Source organism: Ranitomeya imitator, chromosome 4, assembly GCF_032444005.1.
Source record: "Ranitomeya imitator isolate aRanImi1 chromosome 4, aRanImi1.pri, whole genome shotgun sequence".
NCBI classification, from domain to species: domain Eukaryota; kingdom Metazoa; phylum Chordata; class Amphibia; order Anura; family Dendrobatidae; genus Ranitomeya; species Ranitomeya imitator.
In genome coordinates, this window is record NC_091285.1 from 313,765,835 (window position 1) to 313,783,778 (window position 17,944).

At 43.1% G+C, this 17,944-nt stretch overlaps 1 protein-coding gene across 1 annotated transcript in view; it reads left to right on the plus strand.

Moving 5' to 3' along the window:
• The first annotated feature begins 6,432 nt into the window (after positions 1 to 6,432).
• Positions 6,433 to 17,944, plus strand: part of CFTR (CF transmembrane conductance regulator) — a 268,329-nt gene continuing 256,817 nt past the window's right edge. The window contains exon 1 of the mRNA XM_069764852.1: positions 6,433 to 6,608. Coding sequence (XP_069620953.1) covers positions 6,556 to 6,608 — 53 coding nt within the window. The 5' untranslated portion in view covers positions 6,433 to 6,555. The remainder of the gene's footprint in view (positions 6,609 to 17,944) is intronic.

Sequence of the window (17,944 nt, forward strand, 5' to 3'; positions counted from 1 at the left end):
AAGAACGGTGAGCAAAAATCCCAGAACCACGCGGGGGGACCTAGTGAATGAACTGCAGAGAGCTGGGACCAATGTAACAAGGCCTACCATAAGTAACACACTACGCCACCATGGACTCAGATCCTGCAGTGCCAGACGTGTCCCACTGCTTAAGCCAGTACATGTCCGGGCCCGTCTGAAGTTTGCTAGAGAGCATTTGGATGATCCAGAGGAGTTTTGGGAGAATGTCCTATGGTCTGATGAAACCAAACTGGAACTGTTTGGTAGAAACACAACTTGTCGTGTTTTGAGGAAAAAGAATACTGAGTTGCATCCATCAAACACCATACCTACTGTAAAGCATGGTGGTGGAAACATCATGCTTTGGGGCTGTTTCTCTGCAAAGGGGCTAGGACGACTGATCCGGGTACATGAAAGAATGAATGGGGCCATGTATCGTGAGATTTTGAGTGCAAACCTCCTTCCATCAGCAAGGGCATTGAAGATGAAACGTGGCTGGGTCTTTCAACATGACAATGATCCAAAGCACACCGCCAGGGCAACGAAGGAGTGGCTTCGTAAGAAGCATTTCAAGGTCCTGGAGTGGCCTAGCCAGTCTCCAGATCTCAACCCTATAGAAAACCTTTGGAGGGAGTTGAAAGTCCGTGTTGCCAAGCGAAAAGCCAAAAACATCACTGCTCTAGAGGAGATCTGCATGGAGGAATGGGCCAACATACCAATAACAGTGTGTGGCAACCTTGTGAAGACTTACAGAAAACGTTTGACCTCTGTCATTGCCAACAAAGGATATATTACAAAGTATTGAGATGAAATTTTGTTTCTGACCAAATACTTATTTTCCACCATAATATGCAAATAAAATGATAAAAAAACAGACACTGTGATTTTCTGGATTTTTTTTTCTCAGTTTGTCTCCCATAGTTGAGGTCTACCTATGATGTAAATTACAGACGCCTCTCATCTTTTTAAGTGGTGGAACTTGCTCTATTGCTGACTGACTAAATACTTTTTTGCCCCACTGTATAAGAGGCGTCCTTCACGTTCACCTGATCACCCAGGGAAAGACAATAAGGTGATCAATTTGAGTAATCATGCTCTTTCTCCATCAGATATTTCCCTTCTTAGTAGAGGTCTGTCCTTTTCTCCTATGGTGGGCTTTGATGCCTTTTCAGCCATCAAAGACTTACATTTGTTCGCACGATCTTTATTGTTTAAACGCCATTTCTTTGACGATAACCTTTATCAATTGTTTCCTACAGAGGAAGAACAAGATGCGCTGAGGACACTTGAGGAGCTCTCCCGTGAAAATATCCCTGACGAAGGTAAGATTCCACCTTCCATTAGACCACGTTCGAGAAAGTTCCCACCCCTCTCTACCAATTCCAACATTGATCTATTTGTCCAGGTGGTTACCCAGGATTTCCTCAATATACCACAACGTTTTGGGAGGGATAATCTTAGTCGTGAGGAGAGGTCGAGGCTGCAGTATCTGAAAAACATCCAAGATATCGTGCTGAAACCAGCCGACAAGGGAGGGAATGTGGTCGTCTGGCCCAAAGTAATGTATGAGAAAGAGGCCTATCGACAACTTAATAATACCGTATGTTACAGAAAATTGACATTTAATCCCTTGTCGGCTTTCAGCTCAGAATTGGACGATATCCTTAATTCCGCTGTTGAGGGTGGGGTTATCACCAAGGAATTGTCCTTGGCCCTCCGCGTAACGGAGCCTGCAGCCTCGACCTTTTATCTCCTCCCTAAGATACATAAGGACGCTAGGGTGCCACCTGGTAGACCTATTATTTCTGGGAATGGGAACTTTCTCGAAAACGTGAATCAGTGGATAGACTTCCATCTACAACCTCTTGTCGAAGAGTTGCCTTCCTTCCTGAGGGACACTGGAGAGCTCCTCAAGAAGGTTGACTCTGTCCATTTGGACGGAGATGCCATCCTGATTACAGCTGATGTTGAATCACTGTATACGAGCATTAGGCATCAGGATGGCTTAAATGCAGTACGTTTCTTCCTCGGCATGTCCAGCTCTTCCCCTGAATTTTGCAATCTTATACTCACCTTGTTGGAGTTTGCGTTAACTCATAATTTTTTTGTTTTTAAAGGGTCCTTCTTCCTGCAGCTCCAGGGAACAGCCATGGGGGCGGCCTTTGCGCCCTTCTATGCTAATCTGTTCCTGGGGCTGTGGGAGAGGGACCTCTTCCTGTCAGGTCGGTGGGCGTCGATGGACCGGGTCCTTCTTTGGACCCGGTACATCGACGACATATTCCTGATCTGGCAGGGCTCTTCAGATGAGTTATCTATGTTTATTGATTTTGTGAATGATAACAGCTTGAATATCCACCTAACTTTTAAGTGGAACCCTGTTAGCATCGAATTTTTGGACGTTTTGGTGAGAAAGGATCCCTCTGGTCTCATACAAACTGACTTATTTTGTAAACCCACCTCTACTAATACTGTGCTACATGCATCTTCTTGTCATCCCTCCCATATTATTGGAGCAGTACCAACAGGTCAATTTCTCCGTTTACGAAGGATATGTTCGTCTGAGTCGGATTTTGAACGACAAGCGAAGGAGTTACAGACACGCTTTCTTAACCGTGGCTATAGTAGACGGTCCATTAAAAAGGCCTACAATTGGGCTAGGTTCACTACACGTACATCTCTACTTTATAATCATGTAGATAATAGAAATTCTAGCCAACAACTACGGTTTGTGACTGATTTTAACTCCCAATCTGACAAAATTCGTGAGGCACTACGGAAATCCTGGCCTATTTTGAAGGTTGATAAGACCATTTCTAAAATTCTACCAGAGCGTCCTCTCATATCCTTCAGAAGGGCGCGCAACTTAAAAGACCATTTAACGCGGAGCCACTATGAGGGAATACCGAGAACTACATTTCTTGATAATTTCCCTTGTCGATGTGGCTTCTTTCCATGTGGCCATTGTGTGGCGTGCCCTAACGTAGATCGGATAGATACATTCTCTGATTCCGCTGGCAGTAAGATCTTTAAGATCAAAAAAGAGATTACCTGTAACACACGTTTTGTAATCTACTATGCCACTTGCCCCTGTGGCCTTATTTATGTGGGCCTTACCACGCGCCAATTTAAAGTACGTATACGTGAACACGTATTGGGAATTGAATCAGCGGCAGGATGTACGGACCCCTCTACTTTAAAAACGCTCCCCCGACATTTTAAGTCTTTCCATGGGAGCAATGGGAGACTAATCCGGTTTCGTGGAATTGATGCCTTAAATGTAGGTATACGGGGTGGTAAGCTGTCCTCCAAATTGGCGCGTCTTGAGTCCAGGTGGATATGGACCTTGCGGACTGTATACCCCCTTGGATTAAATGAGAATCTTAGTTTCGCCCCCTTTCTGTGATCGTCTGGCTGTGGGGACCTCCCGTAGCTGCCGGTTTTTCACCGGACGTGTTTTTATATCTTTTCAATATTATTTTATTATATTTTTAGATTTATACTTCTTGGCCGTGAATATGGAGTGTTGCTTTGCCTGCGGACCGTGGAATATGAATTCTGGAACTTTTTCGTCTGTCAGGACTCTATACGTTGGAATGGGATTTTTCCATTATGTATTATTACCATATTATGTCTCTGTAATATGAGGGATATTGAGTATATGGCATATGTATATATACTTTGGCAGTGAGACTTGTATACCTGTTTTGTAATAGTATTTATTGTTACATTTCCTTTCTTCCATTTATATACTTTTAAGTAATTATATAAATTCTAATTATGTATGACTATGCCTTTTAGTATGTAGTGATATATTTGTATTACATTATTGCATCATATCAAATGTTTTCCATCATAGATATATCTCTCCTTGAATCCATTTGTTCATATACCTTTACCTATATATTACGGATACATATGGACTTTGATCCCCTTTTTTGTATTTTTATATATTGTTATACGTCCTGTTGTGAATTCTGTGGCTGAATTCACTCCTGTGGTCACAAGTGGTACTGCAGCTTCTGAGCTTCCTCCCTCAGGTGTTCTGGTGAGCTCGTTAACTGCTTCATTACTTAACTCCGCCTGATGCTGCTATCCTTGCTCCTTGTCAATGTTTCAGTGTTGGATCTGAGCTTCTCCTGATTGTTCCTGTGACCTGCTGCTCTGTATAGCTAAGTGCCATTTGCTTTTTTGTTGCTTTTTTTCTGTCCAGCTTGTCTTTTGTTTTGCTGGAAGCTCTGAGACGCAAAGGGTGTACCGCCGTGCCGTTAGTTCGGCATGGTGGGTTTTTTTTGCCCCCTTTGCGTGGTTTTGCTTTAGGGTTTTTTGTAGACTGCAAAGTTCGCTTTACTGTCCTCGCTCTGTCCTAGAATATCGGGCCCCACTTTGCTGAATCTATTTCATCCCTACGTTTTGTCTTTTCATCTTACTCACAGTCATTATATGTGGGGGGCTGCCTTTTCCTTTGGGGAATTTCTCTGGGGCAAGTCAGGCCTATTTTTCTATCTTCAGGCTAGCTAGTTTCTTAGGCTGTGCCGAGTTGCCTAGGTAGTTGTTAGGCGCAATCCACAGCCGCTTTTAGTTGTGTTTAGGATAGGATCAGGTGTGCAGTCTACAGAGTTTCCACGTCTCAGAGCTCGCTCTTGTATTTTTGGGTATTTGTCAGATCACTGTGTGCGCTCTGATCGCTAAGCACACTGTGTTTCTGGATTGCCTTCATAACACCTGTCATTAGCAAACATAACAACGTCCCGTGTTTCCAGATATCTATTCCCTTATGCACCTTATATATCTATGTGGGCATTTTTATTTTGGCATCATATTTCTTTGATGCCTTTGACTATATGGCGATCTGTCACTGTGCCCACATTTGTGAGCACATTCGTACCTGCCGACCTGGGTATCGGCGCCTTCTGGAGCTGTGTTGTGTGTGGATCACGTGGGGCCCTACGTGACTCCCGCACACGTGGCCTGGAGGACGCTTTGCCCGGTCTCCAGGATACGATCATGTGCTTCCTGTGCTCTGATACTGAGCACTTCCGGTGCATTAGTCTCTGCATGCATAGCTTGATCTCTCGGCGTCTGGGTTGCTAGGGAGCGTGGGCGTAGTTCCGGCCCCGCGACTCTGGCGCTTCCGGTACGCGGCCTTTATAATCCCCTGTCCCACCATTGTTAGCGTGCCCCCTGACGAAGGTTCCCGAAACGCGCGTTGGGGCGGGCGCTGGGACCCACTATCTGCCTGCACTTGCTGACATTACCTGGGTGATGTATTTATCTTTACTTATGTACCGCATGTTATATTAATTGTATTTTACTATACATCCAGCTCGTGTTTGCCTGAGCTGGGATGCTGCATATGCATATGTCTACGCTCTACTATATCTCCTCATGCTGTACTATATAATAATTGTTGTTATGCACTTTTGCCCGGGTATATATCTCTGTTATGAGTATGTTGTATACATTGTACATTCTTTAATGGGATTTTGTGGTTCTCCCAGTACCCTTGTGTTTTATTCCGTCTGGTGACTTCTTGTAGCTATCACCATCCTCATGCCCTGCACAATAAAGCATTTTTATAGATGTTGGCTATCTTTGGAGTTTATTCTCCCCCCCCCCCCCTTTCTAGTCATGTGAAGCTAGCCTTAAGGCAACTGTGGAAGACAGAAGGTACCGTAATTAGGTAAATGGGCAAATAGGTTTTCATGTCACTATTTCTAGTTCTAAAGGGCAAAAGGTTATGGCTAGAGCTGGAAATAGGGCTAAAGTTTAGAGTGTGCTGAAAACAAATAAAAAATACATCTGTAGCAATGCAGATTTTACATAATTAGTAAATAACTCAGAATCAACAAATATATAAAAGCATCCCTTTACTAAATGTCTGTAAGAGCCGTGAAAATAATGGATTAATTATGATTAGATGAATGGTCTTTTAGTCGCATTTTCCATTTGGGAAATTGAATTTTTCTAGAGAGACATTGCAATAGTGTAGGGAAAGTAATATGAATGTGTAAAACAGTGCACATACTCTTGCCCAGTACGCCATCGCCAACGCACACATTGCTTGTTTTCCAGCATAATGTACAGCACTTGCTAAAATAAATAATTCTGGAGCTTATTAAACATTCCCAATCCAAACCAGATCGACATCCGCAGGGATCGTAGGCTGCAATAAATTGTCCCGGGTCATCTGCTTGTAAAAGATATGGAGATTTAGTGACCTGAGACCAGGTTGACCTTCTCAATTACCACAATCACCACAAGGTCCATTACCTTGTGCTGACCCAAAATACAATATGCCTTGGGTAATGAAATCTGATCAGAATTGTTTGCAGCACACCCCTTTTGTGTTACCTAAACAGATTGAGAGGGAGTGGAAGAGAAAGAGGGAGAAGAGGAGGAAGATATGAAGGACTGGGCTGCCTCCCTGTGCTCAGCTCTTCTTAACCTGGGCAGAGTCAAGGAGGCAGTGACATCAGCCGGCTGGTAGAATAAGGTGGGTGAGCAGCAGCAGGCACAGAGTGGACCTTCAGAGCCAGGACACAAGGCTGTGCCACCATGCAGAGGTCCCCGCTGGAGAAAGCCAACATCTTCTCCAAGCTCTTCTTCAGGTATGTGCTTTAGATCTGAGTAGGGAGGTGACAGTGCATGGCAGCATTCCTGTACTTGCTGGCACTGCCTGCTGTCTCACTGCAGGCACCTGGACACTTTTTTTTCTGAATTACACGTCTTGTTTCACCACAAGTAGTTATAAAAGTAAATGAACAGGGGAGAAAAGCTATTTGGCAGTGAAAGTTCCTTCCTGTGCAAGAAATGAGCCTTAAAGAAAACCCTTCAGCTGCACCTGCAGTAGACAGTAGGCATACCCCACTGCAGGATCTGTCCCTGCAACACCTTGGAAGAACAGCACAGAAATGACCTCTGGGTTTATACCTCTGGATCAGATCTCCATGATCTCCTGGTAAATGCCTTGGTAGTATGTGTGGCAGGGAGAACACAAAGCTTATAGATCTGCCATTGTGTGAGTGACAATCCATGTGTGGGGAAGGCAGGGGATCTATATACAGGGAAGGAGGATAGAGTCACATAGTGATATTAATGTGGATGAAAGGATAATCTTGTTATTAATCAGAATGTGTTTCCAGGGGCCATGGAGGTAGCTCCGCAGGGACTTCTGATGGTGTGTTCCCAAATCCGGGGACAGGAGCTTCTTTCACCATCCTGAAGGTTTACTGTCATAACACACAGCTGGATTTAGTAATATCTTTTTGTTTCTTGGTGTTTTCTGATAATACACAATAGCTCCTTCCTTGTCTGTAATAACACTATTTGTTGTCACCAGGGGTTTTATATAAATAGTAATGGTGTTGTGTGTAATCACAGAGAGGACTTCCTTTTTATTAATTAACCTGTTCAGATTCGGGCGCTCTCTGGTTAGCGCGGGGTTATATTTTTTTTATATAAAACTTGAGCATTTCTTGTATGGCAATCTTAAGGCATACCTCCGCTTTCATCAGAAAAAATGCTTAAAGTGCCGGACTCTATAGTATCATCATGTTTCTTAATTCGTTTTTTTTTCACTGTTTAGTCACAGCGAGGACCACCAAAGGTCTGTACTCCAGGAAAGGGTGCTTTCACATTAAATTCAGGCACCCGTTCGGTGGTCCCCGTGAACCTTATGTTCTGATGGGGCTATAGACTATAATGGGGCCGGCAGAGCTAAGGTGCGCACTGTTGTGCATTATTTTGGGGCCTGGACGCCTACTGGAGGTGGACACTCGGATGTATTAGACTGTGTAGTAGAAGTCTCTATTTGATCCATTTTCATGCATTTACACTAAAAAACGTACATCATCAAATCCAGTTTCCTAAGTTAGGAATACAAATGTATTTTGGGTGGGATCTGATTTTTTTATGCACCCATAGACTTGATAGACTTGGAAGAAGGAAGCACATGTTGCGATTTTTTTTTCTTTCATATATAGTCGTACCGAGAGAAAAATCATTTGTCTGAGCAGCCCTATTGAATAAGATGGGTCAGTGTGCTGTCCGTGTGATATTGGATAAAAAATCCACTAGCACGTATCCACTTTATATGCTCGTCTGCATTCATAGACTCATGTGACATGTCTGGGTGCTGTCCGCTTTTTTTTCTCAGATAGCACATCGTCCCATAGAGTTTAATTGATACAGAAATCAGTTTAAACTCTTTCCTGACATGGCGATTTTCCGTTTTTGTGCTTTTGTTATTTTCTATCTTCTTCCAGGAGGCAGGACAAGTTGTTCTTTGGAATGACACCTTTTTTTTATCATGTGATATATTGGAAAATGGGAATAAAAAACTGCTATAAAATTGCCCAATTCCTCAACGGTTTTTGAGGTTTTGTTTTTATAGGGTTTTTTACATGATACAAATGACTGGTCAACATGATTTTCCAGGTCAGTACATTTACAGCGATACCAAACATACATACATTTTTTTTATTTAAGTGGTGAAAACACATTTGGAAATTTATTTAAAAAAAAAAGAAAAAAAAAACTTCCTTGTGTTGCCATTTTCTAAGACCTGTAGCGTTTTCATTTTTCGGTCAGTGGGGCTATGTGGGGGCTTTTTTTGTGTGTGCATTTTGGGCTAGATACAAGGTTTTGATTGATTCTTTTTGCATTTTTTTTGTGCTGTTGTAACTGCAGAAAACCCAAACTTTTGGTGTTTTGATCTTTTTTTTTTCTTATTACGCCATTTACCTCTCAAGTTAATTAAAATTAATAGGTAAAATCAATTTCTTTTGATAGACTGGGCTTTTACAAATGCGGAGATACCACGTATGTGGATTTTTTTATTTCTTCAATCTTATTGGGGAAAATCAGGGTGATTAGAATTTTTATATTTTCTTTATAATTTTCATATTTCTTAAAGGACTTGAACCTGTGATTGTGTCATCTCTTGTACGATAGATATTAGTGCCACAGTATTATTGTATATTGAAAAAATCACGGTCTCCTATGAAAGCCAGCTTCAAGCTGACACTAATAGAAGAACTGTCCTGACATTCACAGGGGTCTTCAGCAGACTCCTGGATGCCATGGCAACCCATTGGAGTGGGAGAGGGGCCATTAGCAGTTTAAACGGCGCACCCTCCCTGACACTTGCAAGATGCATTTAATAGGTTAACACAACTGTTAGAGGCAGATGGCTGCTGTATAAAGCAGCCGGTATCTGACAGGAAATATACGGGCTCAGCTCCTGAGCCTGCATCAATGAAGAGGAACTGACATATGATGTAGCAGTGAGTCCTATATCAGTAAGGGGGTTAAAAAACAGATCAGTAAGGCTTAGAGCTTGTCCTATCCTCATGTGTTTTGCTGCTACAACTTGGACATTAAAGCCTATAGTAATCCATATAAAACATATGCCACGCTGAAAACATACTGTGCACTTCAGAGGTCCATCCTATTTGTATCCATTTTTAACTGATCCATTGCTAAGCTGTAGATGGCCAATGGATAAAAAAGTTCATGCAGTCAACCTGCGTCAGTGAAAAAAACGACTAAGAAAAAAAATGGATGACACCTGAGAGAAAAAAATCAGTCCATTTCCCTCAGATGGTAACACTCATTCTATGTGCCCATGTTGCGGATTTCTGTGCTCAGTTTTTGTAAAGTCCGCAGGTAAAATGCACTGCGTTTTACCTGCGGATTTACAGCAGATTACGTGCGTTTTTTGTGCGGATTCCACCTGCGGTTTTACACCTGCAGATTCCTATTGTGGAGCAGGTGTAAAACGCTGCGGAATCCGCAAAAAGAATTGACATGCTGCGGAAAATAAACCGCAGCGTTTCCACCTGGTATTTTCCGCAGCATCGGCAGTGCGGATTTGGTTTTCCATAGGTTTATGTGGTACTGTACAATGCTTGGAAAACTGCTGCGGATCCGCAGCCAAATCCGCAATGTGTGCACATACCCTCACACGGATGTAAGAATGCAGCCTAAGGGCTCGTTCACTCAGTGTATTTGTATGATGTGTATTGATTGTATGGGCATGTGCTGTCGATGATAAGAACTGATAGCATACGGACAGCACACTGTCAATGTTATTCAATAGGACTGATCAGATGACAAATTTTTCCCACAGGCCAGGTGTCCTTGTGCACTAAATCGCAGCATGCACTAGTTCATTCGATATTTTGGATGAGACTTACTTATTCAAGTCTGTTGTTGCTAAGAAAAATTAGATTCCATACAGATTACCATATTGCATCCGATTTTTAGGGCTACATTGCCAATATTAACCCAGGAATCTATCTCATCATGTACATTGTAAGTTGTTGATGTCTAAATACGAATTACACACGGATGTCACAAAGATTGCCGCTATTTCTTGTAATTGCACCTAAATGGGCACTCTGGCATTTAATATAAATTTTCAGAGAGAGTAGGAAACATTATAAAATAAAGCCACTACTTTTAATCTCCAGCTGCTACTACGCTGGTGGTCCCCACCGTTCCCGCAATGATGACCTTCATCATTAATGTAACTGCAGCCAAACAATGACTGGCTGTGACAGATACTGTAGTAGATGAGACTTGCAGTCAGAGATGTATCTAGGTTCACCAGCACCCAGAGCAAGATTTCAGATTGACGCTCCCCCCATCCCAAGCCCATTTGCGATTTGCACACTGGCAGTCACGTCCCGATGAGCTGCTCTCCCTAGTTCTCTCAATGATCAGTGAAGAAGGAAGCAGGAAGAGAAGCTTGTTGTCGGGTGACAGTAAGTATCAAAATCACATATAAGTGAAACGGTTATGTGATGACTGCTGGAACCGTCAAGCAGAGCTGAATCCTGACAGTGAGGATATTACATGCTGTTAGGATTGGCACCCTATAGGGCTTCATTTTATAATTAAAGGGTGCGTCCAGGTTTGAGATGAAAGTCTGCAGTCACTCTGTGCGACTACAGGCTTCTGAATTATCACAGAACTTGCACTGCACACTTTAGGATTCTCACTTGCAAGTGGCAAGAGTGGACAGTCATGTCAGCACAATTATGAGATTTGTATACTTCTGGCCACATTCCGACTAGACGTGTCCGGCCTTGCTCAATTCATTTTCATTGAGTGAGGCCACACGTGTCTAGTCGCCACATGACCGCATGCATGCAAATCACATACTTGCTATTTCGTGATCTCCGACTCTCACTGCCGGCACCAGAGAATCCTGACAGAGATTTCAGAAGTCTGCAGTCACATAGAATGACCACAGACTCATCACAAACTTGCTCCTTTAATGCTTCGAACATAGATAAAAATATGAGAATTAGTCAGCATCACAAAAAACATTTACATACAGTACAGGTACTTTATAGATGACATTGTCTCTGATTGGAGTCGTTCTCTTTCTTTTCTTCATCTTGTCCAGACGCTGTGATGACTTTTCGCAGCCACAGCTCCTCTCTGCAGACTTCTCCGGTCTTGTGCCGCACATCCCCATATGATGCCCTTAGAAATAGCAGTTTCATTATAATGCTCTTGAATTAAAATATCTGCCCTATGCTTTGCCCTGGAATAAATAATAGCCCCTCACTATATTCCATGGACAAAATGTGACCCACACACTGTCTCTCTTATGATACGTGCCTTCCTCAATGCTCCCTCTTTCCATACTGGGCCCCCTTTTCACTCTGTCCTCTCACACTTGGTCCCTCCTATCAAACAGAGTCTCTATACTGGCCCCCTCATCACACCCCTCCTTGGTATACTGTCATCTCCTGGCTGTGCCCTTACACTGTCGCCCCCATGCTATCCCCCTCCCTACACACTACTCAGTCTCTATTCTGTGCCCATTCACACTATTCCCCTCGATAGTCTCCTCACACATTTCTTCCTCCCTCCTCATACTGTCTCCTCTCACATCCCCCCTGCTAAACATACGGTCTCCTCAGATATTTATCCCATCATTCTTCATATTGCCTCCTCACACATCCCCCCGACTCCCCATAATGTGTCTGCACCCATGCCTCCTTCATATGGTTTCCTCATATGGTTTCCCTCTTGGTCCTCATACTGTGTCCTCAAATCTCTCCCGCTTCCTCCTCCCCCTCCCCATATTGTGTCTGCACTCATCCCTTCCTTGTTCCCCAAATCTTATGTCTTCTCCCCACAAACTATGTCCTCAAATCCTATTTCTTCTCCCCTACACACCATTACAATAAATCTTCAGTGACTTCAGCTCCACTGGAGAACTTACCACCATTCGCACCTCTGCAGCATCGGCTAGTGATGTCAGCAGAGTGATGATCATATGACCTTATCTGAAATACAAAGTGAGTGAGTACAATTGATCACTGGAAGCCGCCACGCTGCACCTTCTCGGAGTCTGCTGTCAGTTTGTCAGCTAGCTCAAAGAACGGCCAACTCCCAATCCCGGGGCCAGAAAAATGCAGCCACCAGGGAGACACCTCAGACAGCCGTATCACAGTCATAACTCTCTAAGTACAGATAATGTAGTAGATGTTATCTGCAGTCCTATGTAACACCACATATAACACAATGATAACTCTCTGATTACAGATAATGTAGTAGATGACACCTGCAGTCCTATGTAACACCACAGATAACACACTGATAACTCTCGGAGTACAGATAATGTAGTAGATGACACCTGCAGTCCTATGTAACACCACAGATAACACATAGTTATAACTCTCTGAGTACAGATAATGTAGTAGATGACACCTGCAATCCTATGTAACACCACAGATAACACACTGATAACTCTCTGAGTACAGATAATGTAGTAGATGACACCTGTAGTCCTATGTAACACCACAGACAACAACTCTCTAAGTACAGGTAATTTAGTAGATGACACCTGCAATCCTATGTAACACCACAGATAACACACTGATATCTACTACATTATCTGTACTCCGAGAGTTGACACCTGCAGTCCTATGTAACACCACAGATAACACAGTCATAACTATAGATAATTTAGTAAATGTTATATGCAGTCCTATGTAACACCACATATAGCACAAAGTTCTAACTATGAGTACAGATAATGTAGTAGATGACACCTGTAACCTATGTAACACCACAGATAACACACTGATAACTCTCTGAGTACAGATAATGTGGCAGATGACACCTGTAGTCTTATGTAACACCACAGACAACACAGTCATAACTCTCTAAGTACAGATAATTTAGTAAACATTATCTGCAGTCCTATGTAACACCACATATAGCACAAAGTTCTAACTATGAGTACAGATAATGTGGTATATGTTATCTGCAGTCCAATGTAGCACCACAGATAACACAGTGATAACTCTTTGAGTACAGATAATGTAGTAGATGACACCTGCAGTCCTATGTAACACCACAGATAACACCGTGATAACTCTCTGAGTACACATTTTGTAGATTTTATCTTCTGTCCTATATAACACCACAGATAACACAGTCATAACTCTCTAAGTACAGATAATGTAGTAGATGACACATGCAGTCCTATGTAACACCACAAATAACACAGTCATAACTCTCTAAGTACAGATAATTAAGTAGATGACACCTGCAATCCTATGTAACACCACAGACAACACAGTCATAACTCTAAGTACAGATAATGTAGTAGATGACACCTGCAGTCCTATGCAACACCACAGATAACACAGAGTTATAACTCTCTGAGTACAGATAATTTATTAGATGTTATCTGCAGTCCTATGTAACACCACAGATAACACAGTGATAACTCTCTGAGCACGGATAATATAGTAGATGTTGCCTACAGTCCTATGTAACACTACAAGCATTTGGGAGGACACCGTACGCCTGTCGCTCCTCAGGCACCTCCTTATATGTGGGCAGTTCCTCTGAACTACTTGTTGGATAGTGGCAGTGCAGGGGCATTGTATAAGAAGAATGAGACCCAGAGTGTAAGTGGTACCGTACGGTAAGCGTCTGGGCACCGTATCTCCAGCATCCAGCTTGGCCACTTCAGGCCACAGTCTGCCACAGCCTTTCCTGTGCTGTGGATGGCACAGCCACTCTGCTGCAGACAAGTCACCAGTCAAATCACTCATAGGGATGCCGGGCAGCTCAGGCACATGTAGTCACATTGCAAATTGGATCAGTACACTGCTTATTCCAGATTTGACAAACTGGCTGTGTAGACCCATAGAGGACCTTCATTGACAACTAAAGGGAAAGTATAGTATTAATAGAGTTAATTGAAAAATGTTATGTATATTTGTATTGTGTCTGCCACATATGGAGCATCACTTTTCAGTGATTTTATAGATGTAGTAATTATAGGTTTCAATTATTACCCAGAATGTTGTTACTAAATTTTCTGTAGCTTGAAATACAGAAAAGCGTTTAAGTTGCAAACAAAAGAAAAACCACTTGTATATAGAAAGTCATACATACTCTCATTAGCCTAAAGTCGCGTAGGTTTCCCTGATGCTGCCCAAACACCTTTGACCTATTATTATTCATTTTTATAGCGCCATTTATTCCATAATGCTTTACAGGTGAAAAAAGGGGCATACATAGACAAGTACAATAAACATGAGCAATACAAGGCACACACAAGTACAGAAGGAGAGAGGACCCTGCCCGCAAAGGCTCGCAGGTTGCTAGGATGGGTAGGACCTCAATGGATCAGTCTTATTTATCCATTGCATTCCAAAGATGCTCAATCAAGTTGATTTAGGCATTTTAGTCTTAGTTCATTAGTGGAATGGAGGAAACGGGTAGGGTGATAGACAGAGATAAGAGAAGCGATGAAGGGTGGTGCAGGACTGTGGTGAGCTTTGTGCTTGAGAGTCATAAGTTTATATTGGACTCTATAGTGAATGGGCAACCAGTGCTATGACTGGCACAGGGTAGAGGCATCAGTGTAGCAGTTGAAGAGGAATATGATCCTGGCTGCTGCATTCAGGACACATTTGAGAGGGGAGACCGATTAGTAGGTAGGTAGATGTTTAGGTAGGTGAGTAGGTGTCATATCAGTTTATATATGATGCCTGATGGTATTTTGGCTACTTATGACATGATCCAAGCCTGATTAGCAAATGTGTATGCAAATCAAGTGTTTTCTGGTTTCCTGACTTTGTGCTCATCATATTTTTGGGGTAATTATTATCTCATAGCTCAATAAACTTACAGGTTGCGAAGTTAAAGGAAACCAGGAAGGAGTTTTTTGCTCACTAAACTGCCACTACTTATTAGCCTATTAGCTCTAGAAATTAAGTAAATTTAAAAGAATTTTAAAGACGGCTTGTGCTATAGACAAATTACTGATCTGCTGCTGAGTTTCTGGATATACTTTGCAGAGAAATCAAGGACAGGATATGTCATCCTAAACCCTGCCCTCAGGGATGTCAATAATGTAAGGTTAAAATATGGGAATGTAAGGTTATGAACACGGGAAGGAATATGCTAAGATTGTGTCATGCAGGTGGATGTGGACCCATTGAACCGGAGAGAACCTGGAGGGGCGTAACTAAAAAAAAACACCTGTTTCTTCACTAGAGCCCCTGATGGTGTGGAGAGACTTGAGCCACAGGTGGTTGCCATGTACCACTCCAGGACAGACCCCGAAACTGTAGCAGCTGATCCCAGGAAATCGGGAAGAATGAGCGGACTTGGAGTCTAAAGCTGGACCAGATGCTGATGCTGGTTCACATGGAGTGGATTAGTAGTCCCAGTTCTGGTATTGACAGAACAAGTGACAGTTTCAGGGACTAGTTCAGACTAGGCAAGCTCAGGAATAGACAGAACTGACAAAGGTACTGGAACACAGGATGGGTGCAGTAACGGGGACCTGGCAAAGGACTTGTAGGTTGGAAAATACCAAAGATACTAATGCTGTCAACAGGTGAAGGTGCCTTAAGTACTAAGTGCTGCCTGTCCATTGGCTGAGGACACATCAGATGCACGCACAGTTTCTAAGAGACAGGGTTTTTTCAGTGAAGAATTGGGTTTGTAATACAGAGTCAATCCAGAGTCCTTTGGGAATTAGATTCTCCTTTTTGCATTTAGATAGGAAAAAAATGTCGCTGTCCATTTGTGCACGTTTCTTCAGAGACAGGGAGACAGGGAGCATGCTTGCACTTAGCGCACTGCCAGGAGACCTGTGTGGCATGGGCAGACCCTGGTACGCAGGAGGCGCTGCAAGACCTGGAACAGATGACACAGTTGGGTGGCCGCGGTGGTGAATATGTTGGCATCCCTGCCTGCGGGAGCAGAATGCAGGGGTGCATACATTACAGTTCCCCCCTCCTTACGCTCCCTCTTCTACAAGCTAGCAAGGAATATCTTTAGGAGAAGTGGGGCATGAATATTCTCCCTGGGCTCCCACGATCTCTCTTCAGGACTGAATCCCTTCCAATCCACTAAAACAAAGGTTTTACCTCTCCTTCTTCATGGCTAGGATGCTCTCCACTTCAAAAACATTCTATGTGCTGACTGGCGCAAGAGTATAACCACGACCCTTGAAGAACTGACTTAAGACAACAGACTTGAGGAGAGATAAGTGGAAGGAGTTAGGCACACGTAACAAGGCTTGAAGCTTCAACTTGTAAGACACTGCTATAATCTGCTTACGGACCTTGAAGGGACAGATGAAGCAAGTACCCAACTTGTATGATGGGATCTTGAGACAGATGTATGTAGAAGAGAGCTACACCTTATCATCAGGCCGAAAGCATGGTGGGTCCAAGCATCTCTTGTCAGCATGCCTCATCATTTCTTTGGATGATTTCTCTAGAGTGGCTTTGGTGTTTTCCCAGACATTGGAGAAATACTTAATGAGAGCATCGGCTGCAGGAAAGGCAGAGGAGGCCAACACCAGAAGAGGGATACTAGGCTGTAGACCAAAGACAATGAATAACGGTGATTTTGCAGAAGATTCGCTTACATGATTGTTATAGCATAACTTCGTCCAGGGCATTAGCTTGACCCAGTCAACATGGTGCACATGTGTAAAGTGCTGCATGAAATGAGACAGAAGCTGGTTGACTTTCTTCACCAACTGTTGGTTTGAAGGTGATATACAGATAAGAAGTCCAGGTCCATAATCAAAGGTTTGTACAAAGCTCTCCAGAATCTGGAAGTGAATTGTACTCTCCTGTCAAATACGTTGTGGAGAGAAAACCTGTGATGGCTGAAGATATGGTGAATAAACCTCTCTGCAAGTTCAGGAGCGAGATGGAATACCAGGCAATGGTGTAAAGTGAGCCATCTTTGAGAAGCAACCCACCACCATCCAGATGACAGAGCTTCCAGAGGACATAGGGAGGTCTGTAATAAAATCCATACCGATGTGCTGCCAGTTTGCTGAAGGCATCGGAAGTGGTAGAAGTTCCCTGGTCGAGTGTTGTTTTGGAATCTTGTTATAGGCACTGGAAGGACAGGCTGAAATAAAATCCATAATATCCTTTCACATGGTTGTCCACTAATAATAAGGTGAGATAAGCTGAGACATCTTTGTATAACTACATGACCACACCTTTGAAAATTGCCCACACAGCAGAACTATCCTCCTATCAGATTCCGACACTAAAGTCTTCCCTGGAGGAATCTGAGACAAGTTTACCAGAGCAACAGTAACCATCTTGGAAGACTCGATGCTAAGTTGGGGTGCCTTTTCTTGATTGGTGCGTAGGAAACACCTAGAGAGCACATCTGTCTTGACGTTCTTGTCAGCTGGCCTAAAATGCAAGACAAAGTCAAAACTGTCAAAGAACAGTGACCACTTTGCCTGGCGCTGATTCAGCCTTTGTGCGAACTGCAGCTAAGCCAGGCTCTTATGGTCGGTGTCTATGACGACCGAATGGACTACTCCTTTAAGAAGGTAACGCCATTCCTCTAATGCCATTTTAATCGCCAATAACTAACTATTGCCTATTGAGTAGTTCCGTTCAAAAGCAGAAAA